General features: G+C 40.9%; 1 protein-coding gene across 11 annotated transcripts in view; it reads left to right on the forward strand.

Annotated features, from left to right (window-relative positions):
* The window catches only part of SLC12A4 (solute carrier family 12 member 4), a 52,660-nt gene extending 30,425 nt beyond the window's left edge, over window positions 1-22,235 (forward strand). For 8 of the 11 annotated variants that reach the window (XM_014284499.3, XM_055726293.1, XM_055726297.1 and 5 more), the window contains 21 exons: window positions 1,665-1,811; window positions 2,406-2,460; window positions 2,786-2,916; window positions 3,250-3,491; window positions 5,388-5,602; window positions 6,586-6,750; window positions 6,832-6,930; window positions 9,030-9,087; window positions 9,612-9,786; window positions 10,187-10,305; window positions 10,789-10,887; window positions 11,246-11,365; window positions 12,109-12,213; window positions 13,241-13,409; window positions 14,490-14,685; window positions 15,395-15,564; window positions 15,739-15,870; window positions 15,969-16,076; window positions 16,883-17,067; window positions 19,813-19,946; window positions 21,068-22,235. In XM_014284499.3, coding sequence (XP_014139974.1) covers window positions 1,665-1,811; window positions 2,406-2,460; window positions 2,786-2,916; window positions 3,250-3,491; window positions 5,388-5,602; window positions 6,586-6,750; window positions 6,832-6,930; window positions 9,030-9,087; window positions 9,612-9,786; window positions 10,187-10,305; window positions 10,789-10,887; window positions 11,246-11,365; window positions 12,109-12,213; window positions 13,241-13,409; window positions 14,490-14,685; window positions 15,395-15,564; window positions 15,739-15,870; window positions 15,969-16,076; window positions 16,883-17,067; window positions 19,813-19,946; window positions 21,068-21,159 — 2,916 coding nt within the window. In that variant the 3' untranslated portion in view covers window positions 21,160-22,235. Of the gene's footprint in view, window positions 1-904; window positions 923-998; window positions 1,095-1,664; window positions 1,812-2,405; window positions 2,461-2,785; window positions 2,917-3,249; window positions 3,492-5,387; window positions 5,603-6,585; window positions 6,751-6,831; window positions 6,931-9,029; window positions 9,088-9,611; window positions 9,787-10,186; window positions 10,306-10,788; window positions 10,888-11,245; window positions 11,366-12,108; window positions 12,214-13,240; window positions 13,410-14,489; window positions 14,686-15,394; window positions 15,565-15,738; window positions 15,871-15,968; window positions 16,077-16,882; window positions 17,068-19,812; window positions 19,947-21,067 lie in introns of those variants that run through there. The other 3 variants (XR_008735054.1, XM_055726301.1, XM_055726300.1) reach the window with 3 other exon arrangements.
* Window positions 22,236-22,903: the final 668 nt, after the last annotated feature.

Consider the following 22,903-nt stretch of genomic DNA (forward strand, 5'->3'; position numbering starts at 1 on the left):
GGATATTTGTGCTGTGGCAGTGGGACAGCCGAGTAACAGCTCTCTGGCCCCGTGCTGGTGGGTCTTGCAGGGTGAGGTTGCTGCAGACTGTCGCCCCCCGGTTCTGTTGTCCAGGTCACTTCAGGCGGTTCACCCGAGTTGGAGGGTGGACGGGAAGGTCTGGGTGACCCGAGCTAGCTTGAGTCACACAAGGAATTCAGAGCTGACTTCCTGGCATTCCTAACAAAGAACTGTTCAGCTCATGTTCTCTTAGGCACAGTTTTCTTTCATCTCCGGCAGGGCAGATTCCTAATGCAGGTGGGGACGTTTTGAACTCTTAACATGTAGTTGCAAGTTGAAGCACTTAAATTCCTAGGTTGCTTATTTTGACCTGGTGATCTTATGACCATTTCATTCTTCCAGGATTTTGCTTTGTGTAATAAAATTAGGTAACTAAATTCTTCCATAGTGAAGAGAGGGTGAGAATAAAGTTTTTGACAGCTGTTTTACTGCTTACAGAGTAATATGCTTGTCTTAAGTACTTTTGCTTTTGTTTCATGAATAATTTATCTATAAGGGTGCATGTAATCTGTTTGTTTTTGCATTTAGTTAATGCCCTGTGGAAGCAAGTATGAGCAAGTGTGGTCACCTCCCTATAATATCCTTCTCATTTAGATGGTTGTTCATGGGTTTCTTTAAATGCTGTCTATCTGTAATATGTTTTGGAATTTTTATTTATAGGAGGTTTATATAGAGTAATTATAGAAAGGTTTATTTATAGGAAGAGGTATGAAAAGAGACGAGCCTTTGAGAAGTTACACTCTCTATTCCCACTATGTTTCAGCCCTTTGGATAATTTGAAATGCAAAAGAAAACCTCAGAAATTAAAAGCAATGAAATGCCTTGGCAGGAAACCACAGAGATTCGGGACTGCTGATGCCAGGTGTGCCAGCGCAGGGAACGCTTCTGTATTCCCTGAACTAACCCCCTACCAGTGGCGTTCTGATAGCAGTGTTTTGGGTCTGACTGTCCTCTGACCATCACTGTTAGGGCAAAGGAGAATTCTACAGGATACTACGTTGAATGCCAGTCTTGTGCAGTTCCTGTGAAGTCACGTAATTAAGTTGTATTTTCTTGGTCACTGTCAAAAGTAATTCAGAGTCTGATGTGAACATTAAACATCAGAAAAGTTAGAATAATGTGTTTTAGGTGGTATATATAATGTGGAAGAAAATACATGATCTATGTCTCCAGATTGCTTCCAAATGTGTATTACAACCATAAAAGTAAGTTTTCCATGAAACTAATCTGTAAACTCTGGGGAATAGGGTGGCATCTACCTTACTTGCGGTCTGCAGCACTCTGCAGGCTGCATACTAGAAATTCTGTGGTTCTACAATAAAACAAATACATATATGTTCTGTTGTTACTAATTGGTGTTAAATGCTGAGTATAATTACTTCAAATGTGAAGAGGTGATAGGGTCAGCATTTTGTTCAGAAATTTGTGGGTTTGGAGCTTGCTTCATGTTTTGTGGAAGTCCAGCACAATAGTATTGTTGCGTGCCTACCTAATGTTTCCCAGTTTTCTACCATTTGAAAAATGGAGGTTGTAGGTGTTTTTTAGCTGTGCTTTGAATCATTCTAGTTAATGAATGTCCATGATTTTATTTTTTTTTTTTTCAGTCACCCAGCATGGGCACCCTGATGGGGGTGTATTTACCATGCATGCAGAATATCTTCGGGGTTATTCTCTTCCTTCGGCTGACTTGGATGGTAGGAATGGCTGGAGTTCTTCAGTCGTTCCTGATTGTATTACTTTGCTGCTGTTGTGTAAGTATATAGGTAAAATAATAACGTGATGTAACCTCTGTGAAACAGTTGAGAAACTTGGAGAGGCTGCATTGTAGATGCATGTGTAAAGAAAAGCCAGCTTTATGCTAGACGCTTCTATGTTTGCAGCCATGTGATTTTGGGTTTTTCTTCTTTTTTTTTTTTTTTCTTTGCTAGTATTTCTAAACTGCCAAACTGTATCTAGTGTAGATATAGTCTTAAAAATAGTGTTTGTTTAGCAAACAGCTGTTTTCTGTGCCTATGCCAGCGCATGGCTGCCTCTTTTGCTGGACTAGCCAGTGGTGGAATTTCAGCTCTGCAGATGGAGGGCCACCTGCCGCCTTTTATCTTGCTTTGTCTGCGGACATCCATTACTTGACCTGATAAAGCGGCGGTCATTTCAAGCAGAATTCTCAACAGCTTGATGATGAAACTCCTGCTACCCTTGTTTTCTTTTAGATAATGACTTGTCAAGGTGGAATAAATAGAAACATTGTATCCTATAGGCAGCGGCAGCTTTACTTTATCAAGAAATAAGTTACTTTTTAAAAAATGATGTTGACACAATTGTTTTCTTTTCCTTGTTTTCCCCAGACTATGCTTACAACCATATCAATGAGTGCTATTGCCACCAATGGTGTTGTTCCGGGTAAGTGTAATTAGCAAACTTCTCATTTGTGTTTAAGAAGAAAAAAAAAAAAATGTTATAAGCTGTTAATGTGGTTTTATTCCAGATAAATTTTTTAAGCCAAGATACAAAGCCTGAACTCACATTAGTGTTTCTTCTTTGTGTCAACTAGTCTAAATATTAATTTATTTGGTTTTTAGTTCCCCCTTTGCTAACAAAAAGATACTTCAATTGAACCCCTAAAAAGCAGATATACAGTGTATAATTTTGTTGTATTCTTGTTGTGAAATTTTGCAATTTATAATAAATAAATGATAATTTTACTCTCATTTTTCTTGTTTCGTAGCTGGTGGCTCCTATTTCATGATATCCAGGTCGTTGGGCCCAGAGTTTGGTGGAGCTGTAGGGCTGTGCTTTTATTTGGGAACAACATTTGCAGGAGCAATGTATATCCTTGGTGCCATTGAGATTTTATTGGTGAGTAGTGCCAGAGTAGTCCTGCTTTTAAGGCAAATAGCATATAGAAAATACCCCACCTATATATAACAAAATAAAAAATAAATAAGGAAGTAGTATTCAGTCAAAGACACAAGCTCATCATTGCTAAACATGGCTCAGTTGCACTAGTGAAACAGAATGGGCTGTTACGTTATCCCTTGACTTTTCCTCTAAACTGAAGGTTCCTGGTGAAAAGCATGTTGCAAATTGGAAAGCAGTTTACATTTCTAGTATAGGTACAATATCGCTGCAGTAATATAGACAGAGTCCTGTTCCTGTGTCCCTTCAGCTTGCTTTTTCTTCTTCTTTCAGACATACATTGTGCCACAAGCAGCAATCTTTCATCCATCCGGGGCACATGATGCATCCAGTGCTATGCTGAACAACATGAGGGTGTATGGCACTGTGTTCCTCATCCTGATGGCAGTGGTGGTCTTTGTAGGAGTGAAATACGTTAACAAATTTGCCTCCCTCTTCTTGGCCTGCGTAGTAATATCCATCCTGTCCATTTATGCTGGAGCTATCAAGTCCATCTTTGATCCACCTGCATTTCCGTGAGTAATGTTTCTGGATGGGGACATAGCTTTGCCTACGTGTCTGGAACGTGGGGTTCAATGGAAGTTACTCAAATCTTGTGCCTAATATGTTGTCAAGCTACCTTTTTTGTGAATTACTTCAGATTTTTTTAAGCTGTTTGTAGTGACAGCGGTAGTATTCCGCATAAGCTCTTGGAATAGCAGTTTCTTAGGGTAAAATGAATGTATTATTACATTGTTTAACTGTTTGGGTAAAATGAAGTCTCGTGGTGAGTATACAGACTGATGGAGGCTGATGTTTCTCTGCTTCCTGCAAAGACAATCCAGTATCTTAGCCCAAGGCTGTTGAATTAAGCCAGCAAAAGTCTTGCTAAAATTTGTTTAAGGCAGTTAGTAGGAAGCAGTTTGGCAGGTCCATTTTCCCCGGGCCAGTCAGACATGATGTGCTGCTTTTGCGGTTGGAAAGTGGTGGTGTGATGCAGCTGCTTGCTGAGAAATAGGGCATCTCTTGGGAATGTGGGAGGCGAGGGGGGGGGCGTGCTGAGGCTCCAGCAAAGCCTCCCCTTGGTCTGAGAGCAGGTTAGCCTGCCGTATGGGTAGCGGTGCTCTGAACACGACATGTGCTTCTTGGCATGTTGGCGGTTCAACATGTAATATGGTTGCTTAAATTCAGAGCTGGAGCAGCAATAACACAAATACATGCGTTTTACCAGAAATGCAAACAGTAGTTCCTGATACTGCTGACAAGAGATGAATGGAATGGAAATAGAGGAGTTGAGTCTGCATAATTGTTCACAACTTAAAATACTGTGACCATAACTAAGTATTTGCAACCCTCAAGTGCTCCCTTTAGATGTTTATTATAATGTTTTACAACAGTGGCAGGTTTACAGCAGTAAAAATAAAACGGTGCCTCTACCTCCCCCTCATTATCTCTTGGGCTGTTCTTTAAATGTGCTCCCCGTCTTTCTTAGCTGAGCTGTACTCCTTTTTCTTCTCCTGAAATAACTAGATGCTATATTTATTCTTATATTTTCTTATTCTTATTCTGGAGGGGAAGGCTTCTCTGAAGTTACAGTTCACAGGCCTGCAAACCCTACAAAAATGCCCCAGTCTCTTCCATTTCCACGACTTTAGTGATTGAGAACACCTGTGGAAAAATTACACTTACTAAAATGGAGGATTTTTTTTTTTTCCTGTGAGTGTTTTCGGGCCCTGGGAAGAGAAGCTGAATGAACTGTTAGTGGCAGCAAGCTGTTAGGCTATACCACCATGTCTGGTGGAACCGTCCTTGGAGAAGTGGATTAAAATTTTCAGTGCCGCAATAAACTGTTTGTGGTTAGGTGAAACACAACAGGCACTGGAGGATTTTAGCAACTATGTATAGTTATCTTCAGTTTATCAAAGTTTATTGAAGAAGCAGCTTTGCTTGTTGTGATTGAAATGTATATTCCTAATTCTGAAGCTAAAATGTCAGGTTATTTGAATACTACTGTACAGAAACTGGGATAATGCAATTCCAAATATCTTTAGATATTCTAAATATCCAGTAATTTGAATGCTGGTATTCTTCAGATCTCTTCCAGTCCAGTAGTTCTGTTAAACTGGGGGGAGAGTGGCCTAATCTTTATTTTTCATTGTTCAAGGTAAATGTACCAAATTCAATAAATAACACTGATACAGCTTTTTATACCTCTCCTAAAATTGTTGGAAAAGTAGCTTTATACTTCGGACCCTTAAAAGAAACATACACAGTCTTTGTCCTGCTGCCACCACCTTTTCGAAGCTGAGGAATGATGTAGCAGACTAGAGGCACTTGAAGTTTCCATGTTAAGAAAGAGGAATTATGGAGAAGGGGGAATTTCAGTTTCTCGGTACCATATAATAGCGCTGGTTTTCGTGTTTCCCTTCCAGGATTTGCATGTTGGGCAACAGGACTTTGTCAAGAGATCAGTTTGATGTTTGTGCCAAAACCATAGTGAAGGATAACATTACTGTGGCCTCTAAGCTTTGGGAGCTCTTCTGCCACAGTACGAACTTAACCACTGAGCACTGTGATGAATATTTCCTAATGAACAATGTCTCCGAGATAGCAGGAATTCCAGGAGCTGCTAGTGGCATTTTAAAAGGTATGATAGATTTTTTTTGTTTTTCCCTTAAAGAGGAGGCATGCTGAGCAGTTGAAATAAGTTGAACTGTTCCCTGCTGGTTAAGAAAGAGGGACTGAAGAAATGTAATTACAGTGAAGAAAATTATCTTCAACAGCGAAAACCAAGTGTTAGGATTTTTAAAAAGAGGAGATGGCACTTCTGTCCTGATACAGTGCTTGTCTGCTGTAGAATTGATTAAATTTGCCGTGTACATCTCATAATTTCAGCAGAAAATCAGCTATAATTATGATCTATACCAATATGAGTAAGTTGTTAATATCTTTCAAAACTCTGTGTATCTGTGACTCACTGTTTTGGACAGGTTAAGATACATCCTGAAAGATAAGAGCACTTGTATAAAAATAGTGTGCCTCTTTCTTTGCCCACTCTTGAATATAATATCATTGAAAAATGTTCACAATTGAAATGAACTCCAGAGAACAGTTGCTTTGTGCCAGTGCCGAGTGCCCAAGGTTCTCATTTTCACAGAAACCACGTTTCTAAAATGGATTCAGCATTTATTAGTGAAATTTCAAATGCCAACCACATAATTCTGTAGTTCTTCCACTGTCTAAAGGACAAATCTGTTTACATCTAGAAAGCTCATCAGTATTGCTGCTTTGGGCTCTCTGAGCTACTGTGTGTGGGTGTGGTGGTTCGTTAAAAATATGAAGTGTATTTCTTGGGGTTAAAACAGGTATGAAGTTAAAGTTACATTTAGTAATATTAAAGGGTAAGAAATGCTAGGACTTTGTAGGCTGTTAATATGTATTTGTTGTTTTTGTTATGGATTCCCTTGAAAGCATGCAATGTAATTTTTCTTTCATGTAACTTGTATATGTCTTTATTTGTGTTGATCGTTGAATTGCATTTGTAATCTTCAGTTGTAGACTCGTTATAATGAGAACAGGTTTGAACTGAAACATGCCTTTCTTTTCTGTGGTGTAATAATAACATTGAAGACAACTTATGGAGCAATTATTTGGAGAAAGGAGAGATACTGGAGAAAGCACATCACCCATCTGTTGATGTAGCAGGCCAGAAGAACAACCTCCATCTATATGTGCTTTCAGATATAGCTACTTCATTCATGGTGCTGGTTGGCATCTTCTTCCCTTCGGTGACCGGTGAGAATACTGGGACAGAAGGGCATCTCGGGTCTCTGAACTTTCTTCTCCCATGATCTTATGTTCAAAATGTATTTTCAGGTATCATGGCTGGTTCAAACAGATCAGGGGACCTCAAAGATGCACAGAAATCCATTCCTGTTGGAACAATTCTTGCTATTGTCACCACATCGCTAGTCTGTATCCTTTTAAAATTAGTAGAGTCCTGACATGTTGTAAGCGGCTTGGATGAATGGCTGTGTATCTGATTGTGGAACTGCTTTCAGGTGACTGAATTATCGGTGTGAGTGTGATTGGTCAATGGAAGAAAAACAGTCCTTGAGCTGAAAGTATTGGAATTATTATCTTGTTGTTTTCCATCCCATTTTTTGTTTTGTTCTTTTGCATTGCTGTTGCTTTTCTTTGCTATGCAGCGGTCTATAGCTTTTCAGGCTGGTGGAATATAGGTACATGTTTTTTAGGATGCAGCGAGTCGACCGTGAAGATGAGGGAAGGCTTTAAAGGGGAGAGATGATAAATCTCAGTTCCTTGGAGCAAAAAAAAGTGCCTTTTAACTTGGGTGAGATGAAGGAGTATAGACGTTCTTGAACATTTTAGGGCAAGATAAACTGAATTTAGAAATGAGACTAGATGTTCCCCAAGTGGGTTTTTTTTGGAAGTGGGGGAAGGTTCATGTGTAGAGGTAGCTGCTCACCAATGAATTTGTGTATTTATTTTTTTTTTTAAGTCAGTGAAATAAGATCATTTAACCTCAGCTTACAGGACTGTATTTTTTTTCCCCTTGGTTTTTAATACATGCATCTGATTTAATGCGATTTAATGATTCTTAGACACATCCCCAGCTGGCACGCCTGGAAGTGTTACACGCACTGTGCTCAGTAGTGAGCTCCGTGTAGCTGTCAGTGACTCATGGTTTCCTGCCTGTTTCCACTGAGTCTGGAGCATTTAATGTGCAGAGTATGACCGTGTTCCTCATACCAGATTTCTGGGTGCTGAGTGTGCGCTCAGAGAAACAGTCTTGATCCCAGTTGAAGTTGCTGGGTTTTGTATGTAGTTCAGGGCTTAGGACCACAGGAGCTTTGCTCAGGAAAGACTCTTCATCTCTTCTCTGCTGCTAGAGAAGAGATGAGGCCAAGGTCTTTCAGCTACATCTCGCTGTTGGGGTCCTAACTACAATTTCTCAACCTAGGAGATTGAACGCCTTTTGCCTTTTCTTTTTTTTTCTTTCCTTTTAATATGAGCAAGGACTTCAAGACTTCTTTGTAAGAGCTTTCTGAATAAATCCCACCCAAAAAGGGCAGCTGGCTGAGATGGTGACTGTCCAGGCAATTCTGCTGTTTCAAAGCTGTTTTTTGCCAAAACTTGTTAAGCTGTAAATCGGGATCCTAGCTCTCTTGTCCCAGCTTCTTAGCACAGCCTTTTCCAGATGTGGCTTTGGGAACTGACCCTGTACCAAGAAGTCTTCATTTTCTATGAATGTAATAAATCTATATTGAAACAGGCCACAGACGTAACCCCCAGTTCTGGTGTTGAAATATTTACAGTTCAGAGCTTGTTTGGTGGTGGGTGACTTTCTGTGTAGGTATTTGTATGCCACCCAGTGGAAGGCTTACACCGTAATGTCTAGGAGTGGTCCATGTTTCTCTCTCTTCGTATTTTACAATTGCACTTCAGGGGTGGAGTTCAGGATTTAACCATTCATGGAAACTTAAATCACAAGATCAAAAAATTTACTTGAATTCCAGATCCCAAAAACCTGGAGTATTTTGTGCTCCCCAATGCAGAAGTAGTACAGTAGAATAACAAACCCCATATTCAAGGACTCGCTGGTGATGTGAATGCCATCGGAGACCACAAAACGAGATGGTGCGGTGTAATGGTTTGCTGTTTGTCCAAAAGATTTTCAGACGCAGGAGAAGGAGAGAGAAAAGGATGGTATTTAAATATCGGTTTCTGTTTTATACTAGCAGATTAAATGGATGTTTACGTAGGAAAATATTTCTGTGAAGTGACCTCCTTTATCATAAAGTTTAAACCTGTGTTTTTTCAAAAATTGAAACTTAGAATTATTATACTTATTATAATAACTTTGTCACTTTAATGTTAGAAGGTATACATGTTTATTTACTCACCAGCTTTACCAGGTACTTAGGGAGGTGCTGCAGTGTAAATACTGTAGGACAGAGGCACATCCTGAACTTCCCACAACACTTTCTATGGTTGTCTTCATCTGCCGTGTCTAAAGAAATCCAGCTTCCTTAGCACAGCCTGCACTCCAGACTTCAGCTGTGTGTTATTATTTGGAGCCTGCATAGAAGGCGTAGTCCTGAGAGATAAGTAAGTTTTACTGCTTTGATACTCTCCTTTCTTTTTCTTTTTTGCAGGGAAGGTGTGCTCTTTCCCATCTCACCCCTCCTCACTCTGTTTTTCTTTTTTCTTTTTTTCTTTTCCCTGTAACTTTTACTTCTGGGTGCCTTTTAAATCATGTTTGTATGTAAATTATAAACAATGTTTTGGGTACCTTCTTGTATTTGATTTGATAATTTCTGGCATGGCTCCCTCAGATCTTCCATCCTATATCTTAGTTCCTGCATCTTTCTAGGTGAAAGTGGAAAACGATGTTGTGATAATAAGAATTTTATGATATATAATAAAAAAAAAGTTGTTGAATTGTTGAAATCAGGCTGCAGACACTTCCTATCTGTGTATCAAAAGGAACTCTGATTGTTCACAACTTTCTGTATTTCCTAATCAAGAAAATACATAATATTTAAATGGTATCTTAAACCTGACCTAAACCCCCAAACTTTACTGTCAAAATACTCCTCCGACTAGGAATGTCTCACTGTTCCTCTCCGCAGGTACGGCGACGCAGTGAACAAGAACTTGGTGGTGGGCACCCTTTCGTGGCCCTCGCCATGGGTCATTGTCATAGGCTCCTTCTTCTCCACCTGCGGAGCAGGTCTGCAGAGCCTTACGGGAGCCCCTCGGCTGCTGCAGGCCATAGCAAAGGACAACATCATTCCTTTCCTCTGGGTTCGTACATCTTCAAAATAATACTTCTTTTTTTAAAAAAAAGATTCTGTGTATAGTAACTAGCTGTTTGACTTCATGCCCTTGCAAATCAGATTTATTTTCTCTAGTTTGCCCAGCATTGAAGTGAAGGTCAGTATTTTTTATTTTAATGCTTTGTTTTCTTTTCTTAAAAACTAGGACTATTTTTAAAGGAGTTTGAATAGACACATATGGTCATTTTATGAAGAAGTCTAACATCTAATTCTGTGAAGCATAGAAAACCATTAGAATAATTTTCCTTGCTCTAGAGAAGGAAGTATGTAGGAAAATTACTACTGTATTTTGAAATTTAATTTTTTTTTTTTTAATTATAGCCTTGTGAAATACTTGGAAGATAGGCATAATGTTTCTGTTTCTTTAGATTTTTGGTCATGGAAAAGCAAATGGTGAACCGACATGGGCTCTTCTGCTCACGGCATTAATCGCTGAGCTGGGGATCCTTATTGCTTCACTTGACATGGTGGCTCCGATTCTCTCAATGTAAGAAACAGGCTGGTTGCTGTTTAAGGGGTGAGGGGAAAGAACGATGTTCTTGAGTTCTGCTAATTTGATTGTCTTTCAGAACTGTATCTTCAACCAGTAAAGCAAGTTACTGGAGCCTGAGTTCACATCTATTATTTCTATGAATTCTCTGACTTCAGGCTCTACGTATTAATCTGTTTCTGCTCTGGAATATTCTGTGAATAAACATGTCTTTAGTATATTGTCATTTTGTTTGGGAAAATGTTATTTTTATCACAGACCAAAGATCGTGTTGATGTTGTAGCTAATCTAACTTGATCCAATCAAAAAACTCTTCTGACTGCTTTATACTGATGATTCAGGCTAATAAAAATCATAGGGATAGGCACACATGACAGGCAGATGTATTTTCACTGTAAGTCATTCATGTGATTCAAGTATGTGCCAGAATCTATAAATATGTGTGCTAAAAAGTTTTGTGCCTTTTTTTTGCTTTTGCAGGTTTTTCTTGATGTGTTACCTCTTTGTTAATCTCGCATGTGCAGTGCAAACGCTTCTTAGAACTCCAAACTGGCGGCCGCGATTTAAATACTATCACTGGTAAGCAAAAGGCCAGCATGCTCAACGCCTGGGCTGTTGCCTGTGGGTTTTAGAAGAGCAAGAGCAGCCCTCCCTGTGAGGGCTGTGGGCATCTTTTATTTCTCTGGGTATCTGTTCTAGACAAGAGTACGTTGATGTAATAGTCATAGTGGACCAGACTCAGGTATTTAATGGCTTGAGAGTTTCGTTGCAGCAACAGGGTGCTAAAACTCTTAAGGACTGGTGGGATTCATTGGAAGCTTTACTTTCACTGCCAGTGCAGAATAGACAATATATAGAAAAAAGAGCAAGAGAGTAATTGACTTATTTTTAAGTTTTTTACCCCGCTACTTACTAATATCTGTGTTTTTCTTTGTAGGGCTCTCTCATTTTTAGGCATGAGTATTTGCCTGGCACTGATGTTTATTTCATCTTGGTATTATGCTTTGGTAGCTATGCTTATTGCAGGCATGATTTACAAGTACATTGAATACCAAGGGTAAGTGTTAACTGGATAGAAAAGGGTAGGAAAAGGGTCCTTTTTTTTTTTTTAGCAATTATCTCTAGCCCTTCACATTTGGAGAAGGAACTGTCCAGAGATATTACTTAGAAGGCTTTCCTTTTTAGTTATTTTTTTTCATTGTTTTGCTGTGTCAGTGCTAAACAGCAGCCCCTGAAGTGCTTTGTTGTTAAGCCTCTAAAGGTGTCCGGTGAAATTTGAGTCACTGGAAGCAGAAACCTGGTTAGGAGCTATCCTGCTGTCTTACCACACGCAGTTATTTCGGGCCCAGAACAGCTGAAGGCAGCATTCCAGTGTATCTGGTGCAAAGGTCTGTTCTAGAACAGTCCTTGAGAAGCTGAATCTGCAGGTGAGGTTGCCCAGGGTTGTTAATATCCGACGGAGTCAGGCTGCAGCATGGCTGTATAACTTAATTTTAACAAGTTGGGTATTGAAATACCTGATGTTTGTTTATGCTGGGGAAGCCTTCTCTGTAGTGGAGTGTTGATTACAAATTAAGCACAGAATGGTGGTGGTGGGATATACGTTGGACTGAAACATTTGCATTTTTCTCATGTGATACATGGCAGGTATCACAGACACACATGCACAAATGATAAATACACATGCCATGCGTGCTGTGTATCACATTCTTAAACTTTCTGTATAGCGTGACTGTAAATGTGCAATTAAACACTCATGAAACCACAGTCACAGCTGGCTAAACTGTGTGTCCTTCACAGTGCGGAGAAGGAATGGGGTGATGGCATCCGCGGGCTTTCGCTCAGCGCAGCACGATACGCCTTGCTCAGGCTGGAGGAGGGCCCGCCGCACACAAAGAACTGGAGGTACTGCTTTGGGACTAATAAAATGCACTGTCATGGTTATCTGCTTACGCTGAAGGAGTGAAACTGGACTCCAAACAAGACGCTGTTGGTCTGTGTGAATGAATTTAAATGCCCAGAATATTAAGAAAAACCCAAACAAACAAGTGTTGAGCCTGCGGGAAGCTGCCATGTCACTGCCCCAGCCCTGCTGTGCAGAGCCTGTGTGGCCACACCTGGTGTGTCCTTTGGATCTCTAATCTGACTCTGAACTTGCAAATTCAGAAGTGGAACTTGGGGAAACTGGAGATCTCCAAATCCAGAGGTCCAGAGGCCGTGGTAATTTGCACTGGGGGCCCAAAGAAGTCACTGCTGTCATTCTACAGTTAAAAACAGGAACAGTGGCCAAAATTTTTCCCCTCTGGCTTTGTCTGTTGAGGACAGACCAAGTGGGCAAGAACTCTCCTCTCACTCCCACATCGCACAACTCGTAGGCTCTGAGCAAGAGGACTATGAATCTACCAAAGAAGAGAGTTTTATAAATCCTTTTGCACTGGCTCAACCATAGCTTAAGACAGAAAATAACTTAGTTGATGTGTAGCAATGCCTTAAGGGCATAAGGCAGGTGGGATTTGTGTTTAGATGAGAATGTTTGTGTTCCCCAGTTGTTTGGCCCCGGTATCCAGCTAGATCTGGAAGGACAGCCTTATGGCGTGAACACAGTGTGTGCTCTAATAGTACTTGAGCGAGCCTTGAAAATCAGTCACGGAAATAAAACACTAACGCGAGCCTTTTAAGCTAAGTAAGTACATGAAAGGGTATTATTACTGTCAAAACAATGCAGCAGAATTTCCTCAATGCTTCAAACCTGGTTTGAATCAAGAGAAATAAAATATTAATTAAAACCCCTCTAATTTGTGAGATACAGAAAGAATGTACTGTTTCAGAGTTAATATTCAAGCACAATTAAAGTGATGAGAGATGCTTTTTTCTAGAAGTGTTTTTGTTAAAGCCTTAGTAAAAAATACATTCCCTTTATTATTTCCTCCAGACCTCAGTTGCTGGTGCTTCTGAAACTTGACGAAGATTTGCACGTAAAATACCCTAGACTGTTAACCTTTGCGTCCCAGCTGAAAGCTGGTAAAGGTTTGACTATCATAGGATCAGTGATCCAGGGGAATTTCTTGGAAACTTATGGAGAAGCCCAGGCTGCTGAACAGGTCAGTGTCTTAAACAATTTCCTAAAGTAAAAAGGGGTGAGCGGGCAGATAAGTTTCATAATCAAACGTGGAAAAAAGCCTATCAGAGGCACCTGCGACGTGCAGGACTGATTGAGGAGTACTGCAGCTGTGCAGAAAGGGGCTTGCAAACAAGTTGCAGCTGCCAGTTGCAGCTTTGGGAATACAGTAAGATCAATGCTTGCAACTTGTGTAAACAGCTTTACTGCATAAAACTCTTCATTTATAAGAAATAATTACTACGGAAGTATATATATGCTGATTAACAGACGAAAGAGGACTGTTTAGCTTCCTGAAATACCAAGAAACATTTCAATAACTGTCAGTTATTGCGAACTTAGCAAATGTGCTGTGTCTCTTGCAGTGTGGTGATAAATGTATTACAAAAAGCACTGAAGGACGGTCCTGAAAATTTCTTAGGAAACCATTTCATGTTTCGCACTGTTGAACCATGACATTGTGGCCCTGCTTGCATCTGTACGGTATCAGTGCATGACTGTTACCTTCCCCGGAGGCTTTCTGTACAGGAAAACTGTTATAAAGGGAAAAGTAATTCATGTGTTGACCAAGTTGGTTTAGTTTTTAAACAAATAAAGGTGTTCTTGATAGGTGTGGGAGGTTTGGTGCTTATATTTGTAAGTTGAATATAATAACACAGCATATTACATAGAAATCTGAAACTGAAAATCTGAAGGAAGTTAATGAATCTTGGGTTTAAAAAGGTGAGTGTTTTAGGATTAGAAAACGGAAAGTGAGATAGTAACGCAGATATCACTACTACTATGAGTAAGAGATTATAGCACAAGCCAAGAAACCCTTATCTTAATGTCTTAGAAATAATTGTCTTTTGAAGGGAACTCTGTGTGTTCTAAACAAGTATTGTACGCAATTAGTGGGCATTTTCTCTTCTGTTTTATTAAGGAAGGTAGATGAGCAGAACTTCACTTTGAAATGTGTTTTACCTGTGGACGTGTGAACCAGAAATTTACACTGTAACCACATGGTAGAGGAAAACTAAAGAGTTCCATTTGGTTGTAAGGTTTTTCCTTGCCTGTCTTGCAGACTATTAAGAATATGATGGACATTGAGAAGGTGAAAGGATTTTGTCAAGTAGTTGTAGCCAATAAAGTTCGAGAAGGAATTGCCCACTTGATCCAGTCCTGTGGACTGGGTGGCATGAAACATAATACTGTGGTTTTGGGATGGCCGTATGGCTGGAGGCAAAGCGAAGATCCAAGGTCATGGAAGACGTTTATAGGTGAGCTTTAAAGGTTCTGTGCAATCAAACATTGTGAACTGCGACGTTTATTACACGCATGGTACACACAGGGGATTTTAACAGAATCCTTGTGAAACTGCTTTTGGTTTTTAGTCTGTTTTTACCAGTATTGATTGTGAAGTAGATGATTTCTTGCAAAACTGCTCTGTGTTTGGAATACCACTTCTTGTAGGTAAAAGACCTACGAAAGATCTTCAAAGATTAATCTAGCAGCCAGAGTTCATCTCTGTAATGAATGGTTTACAAATTACAGACTTGAGAGGCGCTGTTTTAATGGCAAACTATAATTTGTTTCCTAAACAGTCTTTCTTTTCACTGGTCCTACCCTATCCGTCTCTCTTCACTACCGGAGCTAACACGCTCCTTGCCTGTATCCCTTTCCTTCCTCTGTGGTGCACTGATTTAACACAGATTAGAGCAGAGCAGGTGCTTTCTCCTCACGCTTAGCTTTGAAGATTGCTGCTTTTATTTCAGGCACAAAATAGGGCTTGTGTAAGTCTGCTTTATCCTGGCTCTGTCATTTGGTCTGATCCGTCTATGCAAGCCTTGCTGTACATGCTTTATGTAAGCAATGACTTTTATGGTTTGCTGGCACTTACTCAGTGAGTAGCTTTTTTCTTCTTTTTTTAAACCGTAGATCACTCTTGCAGAATTGGAAGTAACTGTTTGTTCTCCCCTTTTTGGGTAGGTACCGTTCGGTGCACAACTGCAGCCCATCTGGCTCTGCTGGTTCCCAAAAATGTGTCTTTCTACCCCAGCAACCATGAGCGTTACAATGAAGGCAACATTGATGTGTGGTGGATTGTACATGATGGAGGCATGTTGATGTTGCTTCCTTTTCTTCTCAAACAGCACAAAGTAAGGAGCTAGCCAAAGAATCTCACCCAGCTACTGCTGTGTGCAGTAGTTTAAAGAAACAAGGTCCAGTAATAGAGCCTGTATCGATAAACGAGAGTGGATATATTGATAAGTTTGTTTCATAGAGCAAAATATTACTGGTTCAGATACTGAGAGTTTGCATTCCCTCACCAGGTTTGGAGAAAATGCAAAATGAGAATTTTTACTGTAGCTCAGATGGATGATAACAGCATCCAGATGAAGAAAGACTTGGCTACTTTCCTCTATCAACTCCGAATAGAGGCAGAGGTAGAAGTGGTAGAAATGGTAAGGGATATGAGCCTGTTTTTCACTTTATGATGCAAATGGTGGTATTTGGTTATGACTTGATTGCAAGCACAATGATTTTTTTCTTATTTCTGCAGCACAATAGTGATATCTCAGCATATACTTATGAGAGAACTCTTATGATGGAGCAGAGATCTCAGATGCTGAGGCAAATGAGGCTGACAAAAACAGAGAGGGAAAGGGAGGTATGTCATTTGTGGTTGATTGCTATGGGCTGCTGAGGTGGATGACACAAAGTGCCTTCCTAGTAGCGTTTTATATAGCTGCTGCTTAAATTTAACTCCTGTGTTCTGAAGATGTAAGGAAATACTTTGTGTAGCGTTTTTGTTTCCCAAAATTGCGTGTAGCCATTGAATAGCCTGACTGTACCTGTAAAACCATGCTAGAGATCATTTGTTTTGGGGGAAGACGATGGCGGTATAGGCATTGTGGAAACAATTTGTGTGTTCCCCTTGGTGACGTAAATGATACTCGATAACTTGAGGATGTGAGTCTCAACCCTTTCTTGACCTTTTGCTTTATATGGAATGTCCGGAGTTTGCCTCAATTTATAGTATATCCTGTTTTCTTGCTGAAGATTTCATTCCAGTGTGGATGGTTAGGACACGTAGCTATGAAAGGTGCAGGTGATCTAATTTTTCTGCATGCGTTCGTCCAGCTTGCTTTTGTTGTCAGTTTTGAGTCAGACTCGTCCATTGTTGCAGACCATGTCATGATGTGAGTTAGACTGTCTTTTCTTCCTGTGTAGATACAGGCTTCTGTCAGTCCAAATTCTGCATGGCTTGCACCCATCAAAACTGTTGAGTCCGTTTGGTGTGTAAGATTATCGGCCAGGGCAGATGCCTGGTATCCTGGTGTCAGAGGTGTTCTAAAGGCTATATTAACCATAAAAAATAAAGGGTGCAATGGCACAAAAAGTCTTTCGTTGCTTAAACAGAACCAGAGAACATAAAGTCTTGAGACTTCACCTTGTCATTCATGTGCCCTCTAGGCTCAGCTGGTAAAGGACAGACATTCAATAGCACGTCTGGAGAGCCTCTACTCAGATGAAGAAGATGAGGGGGACTCAGTTCCTGAGAACATCCAGATGACCTGGACAAAAGAGAAATGTGACGCTGAGAAGCGGAACCGAGGCAGTGCTGTGGGAAGCTTTAGAGATCTCATCAGCATTAAGCCGTGAGTCTTGCCTAAATCAACAGCTCGCACCTCCTGGCTCTCTAGATGCGCTGTGCTTTTGTTACCCTTTGTCTCCTGATCATTGGTTTAAACTTGCACCGTAAACATTGAGACCCAACTACTGAAAAGACAGCAGTTAGCCTCCTGAGAAATCTCTGACCAATTAAATGTGGCACACGTCCCTTGATATTTTACTTGGTATAGTCCAATTCTAAATTGGAGCTGTTAAATCCTGTTACAACTTTCCTCCTGTCTCCCAAATACCTCAACAAAACACACAATTAAAAACCAGTCTGATAACTTCACTGATCTAATCAGAACTTTAAAGAAGACCAGTAATTTCACTATCTAATGTGCAGTGTGGATGTTTAACACAGCAAGGAAGAAGCGGTGGAGATAGTGAAGAATGGTTGTGAGTAGAATATGTGTGTGGTAAAACCCTCGAAGATGGGCTTGTTGTTGAAGGAGCGCTGACATGTAACAATAGTCTTAGTATTACCACGTGTGTGCCCCTCGAATAGCTAGAAGTAAAGGTCCGTTTTAGCTTTGTATAAAAATGTGTGACTCTCCTGTGACCTACTGTAATCTACTACGTCTTACACGAAGAATTCACTCAGTTGGTTTTGCATACTTGGCAAAGTTCCGGATTTTTCTTCCTAATAAAACAGTGAGAATTCAAATCTGTTTTAGGCTGAATCATACTGTAGAAATTCTGATGAATTTGGTGTTAACTACCTCTACTTTTTCCTCTTCCATGCTTTCAGAGAGTGGGAAAACTTGTAAGTTTGTTATTTAACTTAGAAGTACATTAAGATGGTTGAGAGGGAAGACTTCATTTTCTCAACTAAAAGCAGGAAAATTATACGTAATTATGGAAGAAAAAGAGTCAAGAGTTGAGCAGTCTTAGTAATGTTTTTAAAAGCAGCAGGATTTGCCACTTAAGCTTGAAGTGTCATTATAAATAGCAAGTAACAAAATACGAGAGTTGTCCTGACAAGAACTAAGTCAGGATAGAGGCGGTTGCAGGTCTGAACCTATTTTCTTGAGCAGAGCGTGACGCAGGAAGCGGGATACATCACCCGTTTAGAGGAGCTCTCGTTCCACAACACTGCTGTGATGTTTTTTCTGGCAGTTTCTGAACACTAACCAAACCCTTTCCTTATAGCCTACACCTTCAAGTTGCTGGGGAGATGCCAATTTTAAATGTCACTTTAGAGAATACCAAACCTTCAGTTTTTCAATTCTTTTTCCAAAACTCTACGTAGATAATAACAGTATATTGTTTCTGGGGCTGGTGTCTTCCTTACTTCCTGTAAACATAATCTGGCCTCTGTGTTGTCCCTGGCTTGCTGAAGCTGACGTAGTGAAGACAGAGGGTGTTCTGGCTCTGAATTAAATAAGAACGTGAAATAACAGAGAGGCAATTCCCAGTGAGTAAATTGCGCTGTTAGTATAATAAACATTATTCTTACTGTTGCATCTTCTATTTTCTGTCTATATAAAAGACTTCTTTGCAAACCTAAATGTTTGGAAGACCAGTGAGGGTTACTAAAGACTTTCACTCAAAACATGTAAAGCTGAATTAACAAATCTATAAGTTCATATTAGATTTGTTTCCACTAATATTTGTTTTTTAATATATTAATACAAAGGAACCAAAACCCCTGTAAGTTGAAGAAGATCCTCAAAGCTGCAAATATAATCTCCCTTTGATTAGGTCTATTTCTGTGTTGGTTTTCCTTTTTATGTTACCAAAATAATGGTTGATTTCCTGTAGGAAGGAAACATTCCCTGGCTCATAATCCCCAAAGGAAACTTTCCAGTTCTGTTCCTGCATGAATTGATGTTACTTTGTGATAAGAGATTCTGAATAATTAGTCCTGTTACCTCTCTCAGCCTGGATTCTTAAGGAGTGGAAGCTTACAGGATCATACTGCATCTATTCCTTCTCTCCCATAACTTTTGAACCAAGTGGCTACTCAAATTTGAAAGCATGATTGAGATTTTAAAGATATTTGGGTTATAAGTGTTTCCTGTAATAGCCTGGCAGAGTGGTTGATTAGTGTCCAACTGAAGGAAAGATTAAAATCCTTGTTATAGACCAGAAAGGCCCCAGAAGCAGGGATACATCCAGGCGTTTGTAGGCTGCGTTCCAGCCCACAAACGTGTAGGCAACCAGGCTTTCTCTGGAGATGTCAGCTGCTGTTCAACACAAAAAGACAAGCGCACCCGTGGGAGGCGTGGACTGAGCGCAGCGGTGCCGCTGCCCCGCTTGGTTCCGATGGGTCTCGGGCAGTTCTTCGGTGCTGAGTCCGGAGCAGTGCGTGGTCTGTGCAGCCGTAGGGGTGAGGGGATCTGGAGAGGGCTGCCCAAAGGCAAGGCTCTGCAGCCACGGGTGTCCGCAGTCAAAGAGCATGTCCCCTTGTGCAGATGTGGTTTAACCTCTTATGCAAGACTTTTATAAAATGCGCTTCTTGAAGAGCAATGTAACTTGGGAAACTGGAGACTTGGCTCCAGGGATTTTAAACCGATGGACTTAGCCGTACCTGAAGAATGCTGTGAAATCTCTTCTGTATCTTCATTGTTAAGTTTGAAAAAAATTACTGCGTGCCGAGCTGACATTTAACAGGGTATTTAGGAGATGTAAGGTATGCTTTTAAGGGCATTTTTATTAAGGGCCTATTTAATAATGCAGTTTTCAGAGGCGTGTTTCTAACAGTAAGTCTGAATGTGCTTCTTCTGCAGGAACCAGTCTAATGTCCGAAGGATGCACACAGCAGTGAAGCTAAATGAAGTTATTGTAAATAGATCCCATGATGCCAGACTTGTTCTCCTCAACATGCCTGGTCCTCCAAAGAATACTGATGGAGATGAAAACTGTATCCTTTCAGGCAAGGCCTGGTCCACCTGGCAGAGCATGTTTAATCTGTGCTTTTGACTTCATTTTGCCGCAAATGCTGTGACGCAGCGTCCGCTGAGCGGAGGGTACTGTCTTGTGCCTGTTATGTAGTAATTGCTGAAAGAGAAAGTTGCCGCTGGTTGCTCTGGAAGCCTTGGAGGTTTGAATTGAGTCGTGTCTAAATCCTTACTTCTTTTATTTATTTATTAAATTAAATTTATTGCTTTAATTCTCGATAGCGGATGTAGCAGATGTTTAAGAAGGCGTTGGCAGCAGCCAGCGCTCCGGGCAGAGCAGTGTCTGAACTCAAGCGAGGAGGAAGGTCCTGAAGGAGAGGGCTTATCTCGGGTGTAGCTCACACGGCAGAATTTGGGAGCTTAGCTCCAAGTGCAGTGCTCTGGTAAGATAAAAATTCAAACCCGCGGTATTTGGGCACCGCGGAGGGGTACTTGCACTGTGCCCCTAAGCAAGCAGAGCTGTGATCTGGTGAGCCGGCTGGCGCTGCGGTTCTCTGTCACAGCCACCCTTCAGCCTTGGTTTGTACCGTTAAGTTAGCAAGCCTTTCACTGCCCTGTGCCAAAGAAAATGTATGTCACAGGTCACAAATCACAGACTAAATGATGGGTTTCTCCTAAATCTGTGTAGTAGTAGTAGTAGTAGTAGTAACAGCTGTTTCACAGTGGTGTGCTGGCCAAAGGATAAAATCGTTCCTCTTGGCGTAAGGGGGCTTCAACCACAGCTACTACAGCTCAGGAGAGTTGAGGTTGTGGATGGGGGTGCTTATTCCTCCACCCTTCCCTGCAGAGGCTGAGCCGCTGTGCCTGAAAGCTGCTCGGTATCCGTGGAGCGTAGCAGGGAGGGAGTGTGACTGTGTAACTGGTGCCACCAGCACCACTAACGGGCTCAGCTTTGGGCAGGTTCGTTTTGGAGCCAGCTGAGGCAGGCTTTGGCTGACACAGGGGCAGCCCCGGCCTCATCTCACAGAGGATGCCTCTGCAGCCTCCCCACTACCAAAACCTTGCCGCGTGAAGCCAGTACGGAAGCTAATGGCTGTGTATTTTGGGTTGCCTATTTCTTTTGTCCTTGACTTTACTGAAACAGACATGGAGTTTCTTGAAGTCTTGACTGAGGGTCTGGAGAGAGTATTACTTGTTAGAGGAGGCGGCAGAGAAGTCATCACCATTTACTCCTGATTTAGTACAAGCTTCTAGCACTGGTCTACATTTACCTTCTTGGCGATAACGGACATTCCAGTTTTAAATGGAGAAGAAAAAAAGGTTTTTTTGCCTAACTTTCTCCTCATCCAGTCCTATTCATAGTCTTTCCATTTGCAACATACATATCTTTTGGGATTGCAGTATTGTTACACCATCCAATTAGCAACATAAGTTAATTGTGAAGCTGCCACATTATTTTCTGCTTTGGTACTCCAGCATTTGTGCATGTAGTTTAAACACTAAACCTATTTTTAGTCAGCACTGCTATGTGCAGTATTTTTAGTAACTGTATGTAAAGTTAGGACATGAAAGCCAGTTACTGTAAAAAGATTTTAAAAGCTTTTTATATTAGGTTTGGGGGATAGAATTACATTATATAGCAGCTAGTTTCTGCTAAAGTTCAGCTATAAAGCATTTTCTAAGAGCACACTAAAACGTAAGAGAGGACTGAAAAAACTTTGTTTTTCTGGGTTTATTTCCAGAACTAAACTCTCAGTATTGGATAAGAATTTATACTTTTAATACATTTATTGATAGAGATTTAAATAAATTATGTTGATATAGTTGAAATTATGTATGTAGCTTGCTACAAATTGTGTTGCTTCTGAGACTTGAGGTTCTGTGAGGCCAGATCCCTATTTATTTTTGTATTTATTTGTCAGAAATATTGGATATGCAGATGCAGACTGTTTAGGATAACAGAGATCTCACAATAAATTTTGAGTTATCAGTGGATTGAAGGACCAGTCCTGTGCAGTTCTTCCATGCTTTAAATTTCTTGCAGACCATCCATCAAAGTACATTGAGCATGCTGGAGTCCCGTGTGTAGAGCCAGGTGCTATGCTGCACGCACAGCGATGGGATTGCACTTGCACAAGTACAGGGGACCTGCTGCTTCATTGTATGCTTTATGCCCTTAGAGGAAAAAGAAGAAAAGAAGACCCATATTAACCAATAAGTCTCTGGAGATTTTTTTCAAGCCCATTAAGTTGTACTTTATGTACAGAACATTCGTATTTTTTCAATAAAATGTTGCATACACTTTGAACCTATTTTCTGTTCTGTGTGCTGTGGTGAAGTAGCTAGGAAACCCCATCTGTCCTTCCCTGCACAGCACTGCTGTGGTCAGAGTTCAGCATGACCAGTAGATCCACCTCAGCATCAGCATCACCGGTAGATCCACTGCATGAGGGGAAGGTGGTGGGGACCTGTCGGTGCAAGTACCGCATGGTGGAGGTGCCAGCTTGGCCTTAAAGCGGCCTGGGGGCGTGCATGAGTGAGGCAAGGCTGCTGGCTCTGGAGTTACTACGGTGTGTAATAGCCAGGTAGAGCTCTGCACCTCTAGGCTATGAAACACACACACAAGCTGGTGCCCCCTCGAGATCTCCGGCTGTCGGGGAAAGCAGTGATCCCATGCGAGGGGCAGGTGTGAGCTGCCCTCCGTGGGATGCAATAGTATGGCAAGAAAGGTGGGGACAGGCAGACATCTGCCCCGAGTGCTCTTGCCAGCTGCTGTACTGGTTCTCTCAACCCCATTGTGACAGTGCTCCGGATTCTTTCACCGGTAACAGCGTGACCAATTCGTCCGTGAGACAGAAATCTGAGGCATATATCTTGAAGAATAATGTAATAATAAAAAAAGCTTTTAATAAGAGTTTTATACTTAAAAGCCTAAGTTTGTTCTCTCTGCAAAACAGAACATACCTGATGGGAGCAGGAT

Source organism: Falco cherrug, chromosome 14 (genome assembly GCF_023634085.1).
Source record: "Falco cherrug isolate bFalChe1 chromosome 14, bFalChe1.pri, whole genome shotgun sequence".
Lineage (NCBI taxonomy): Eukaryota > Metazoa > Chordata > Aves > Falconiformes > Falconidae > Falco > Falco cherrug.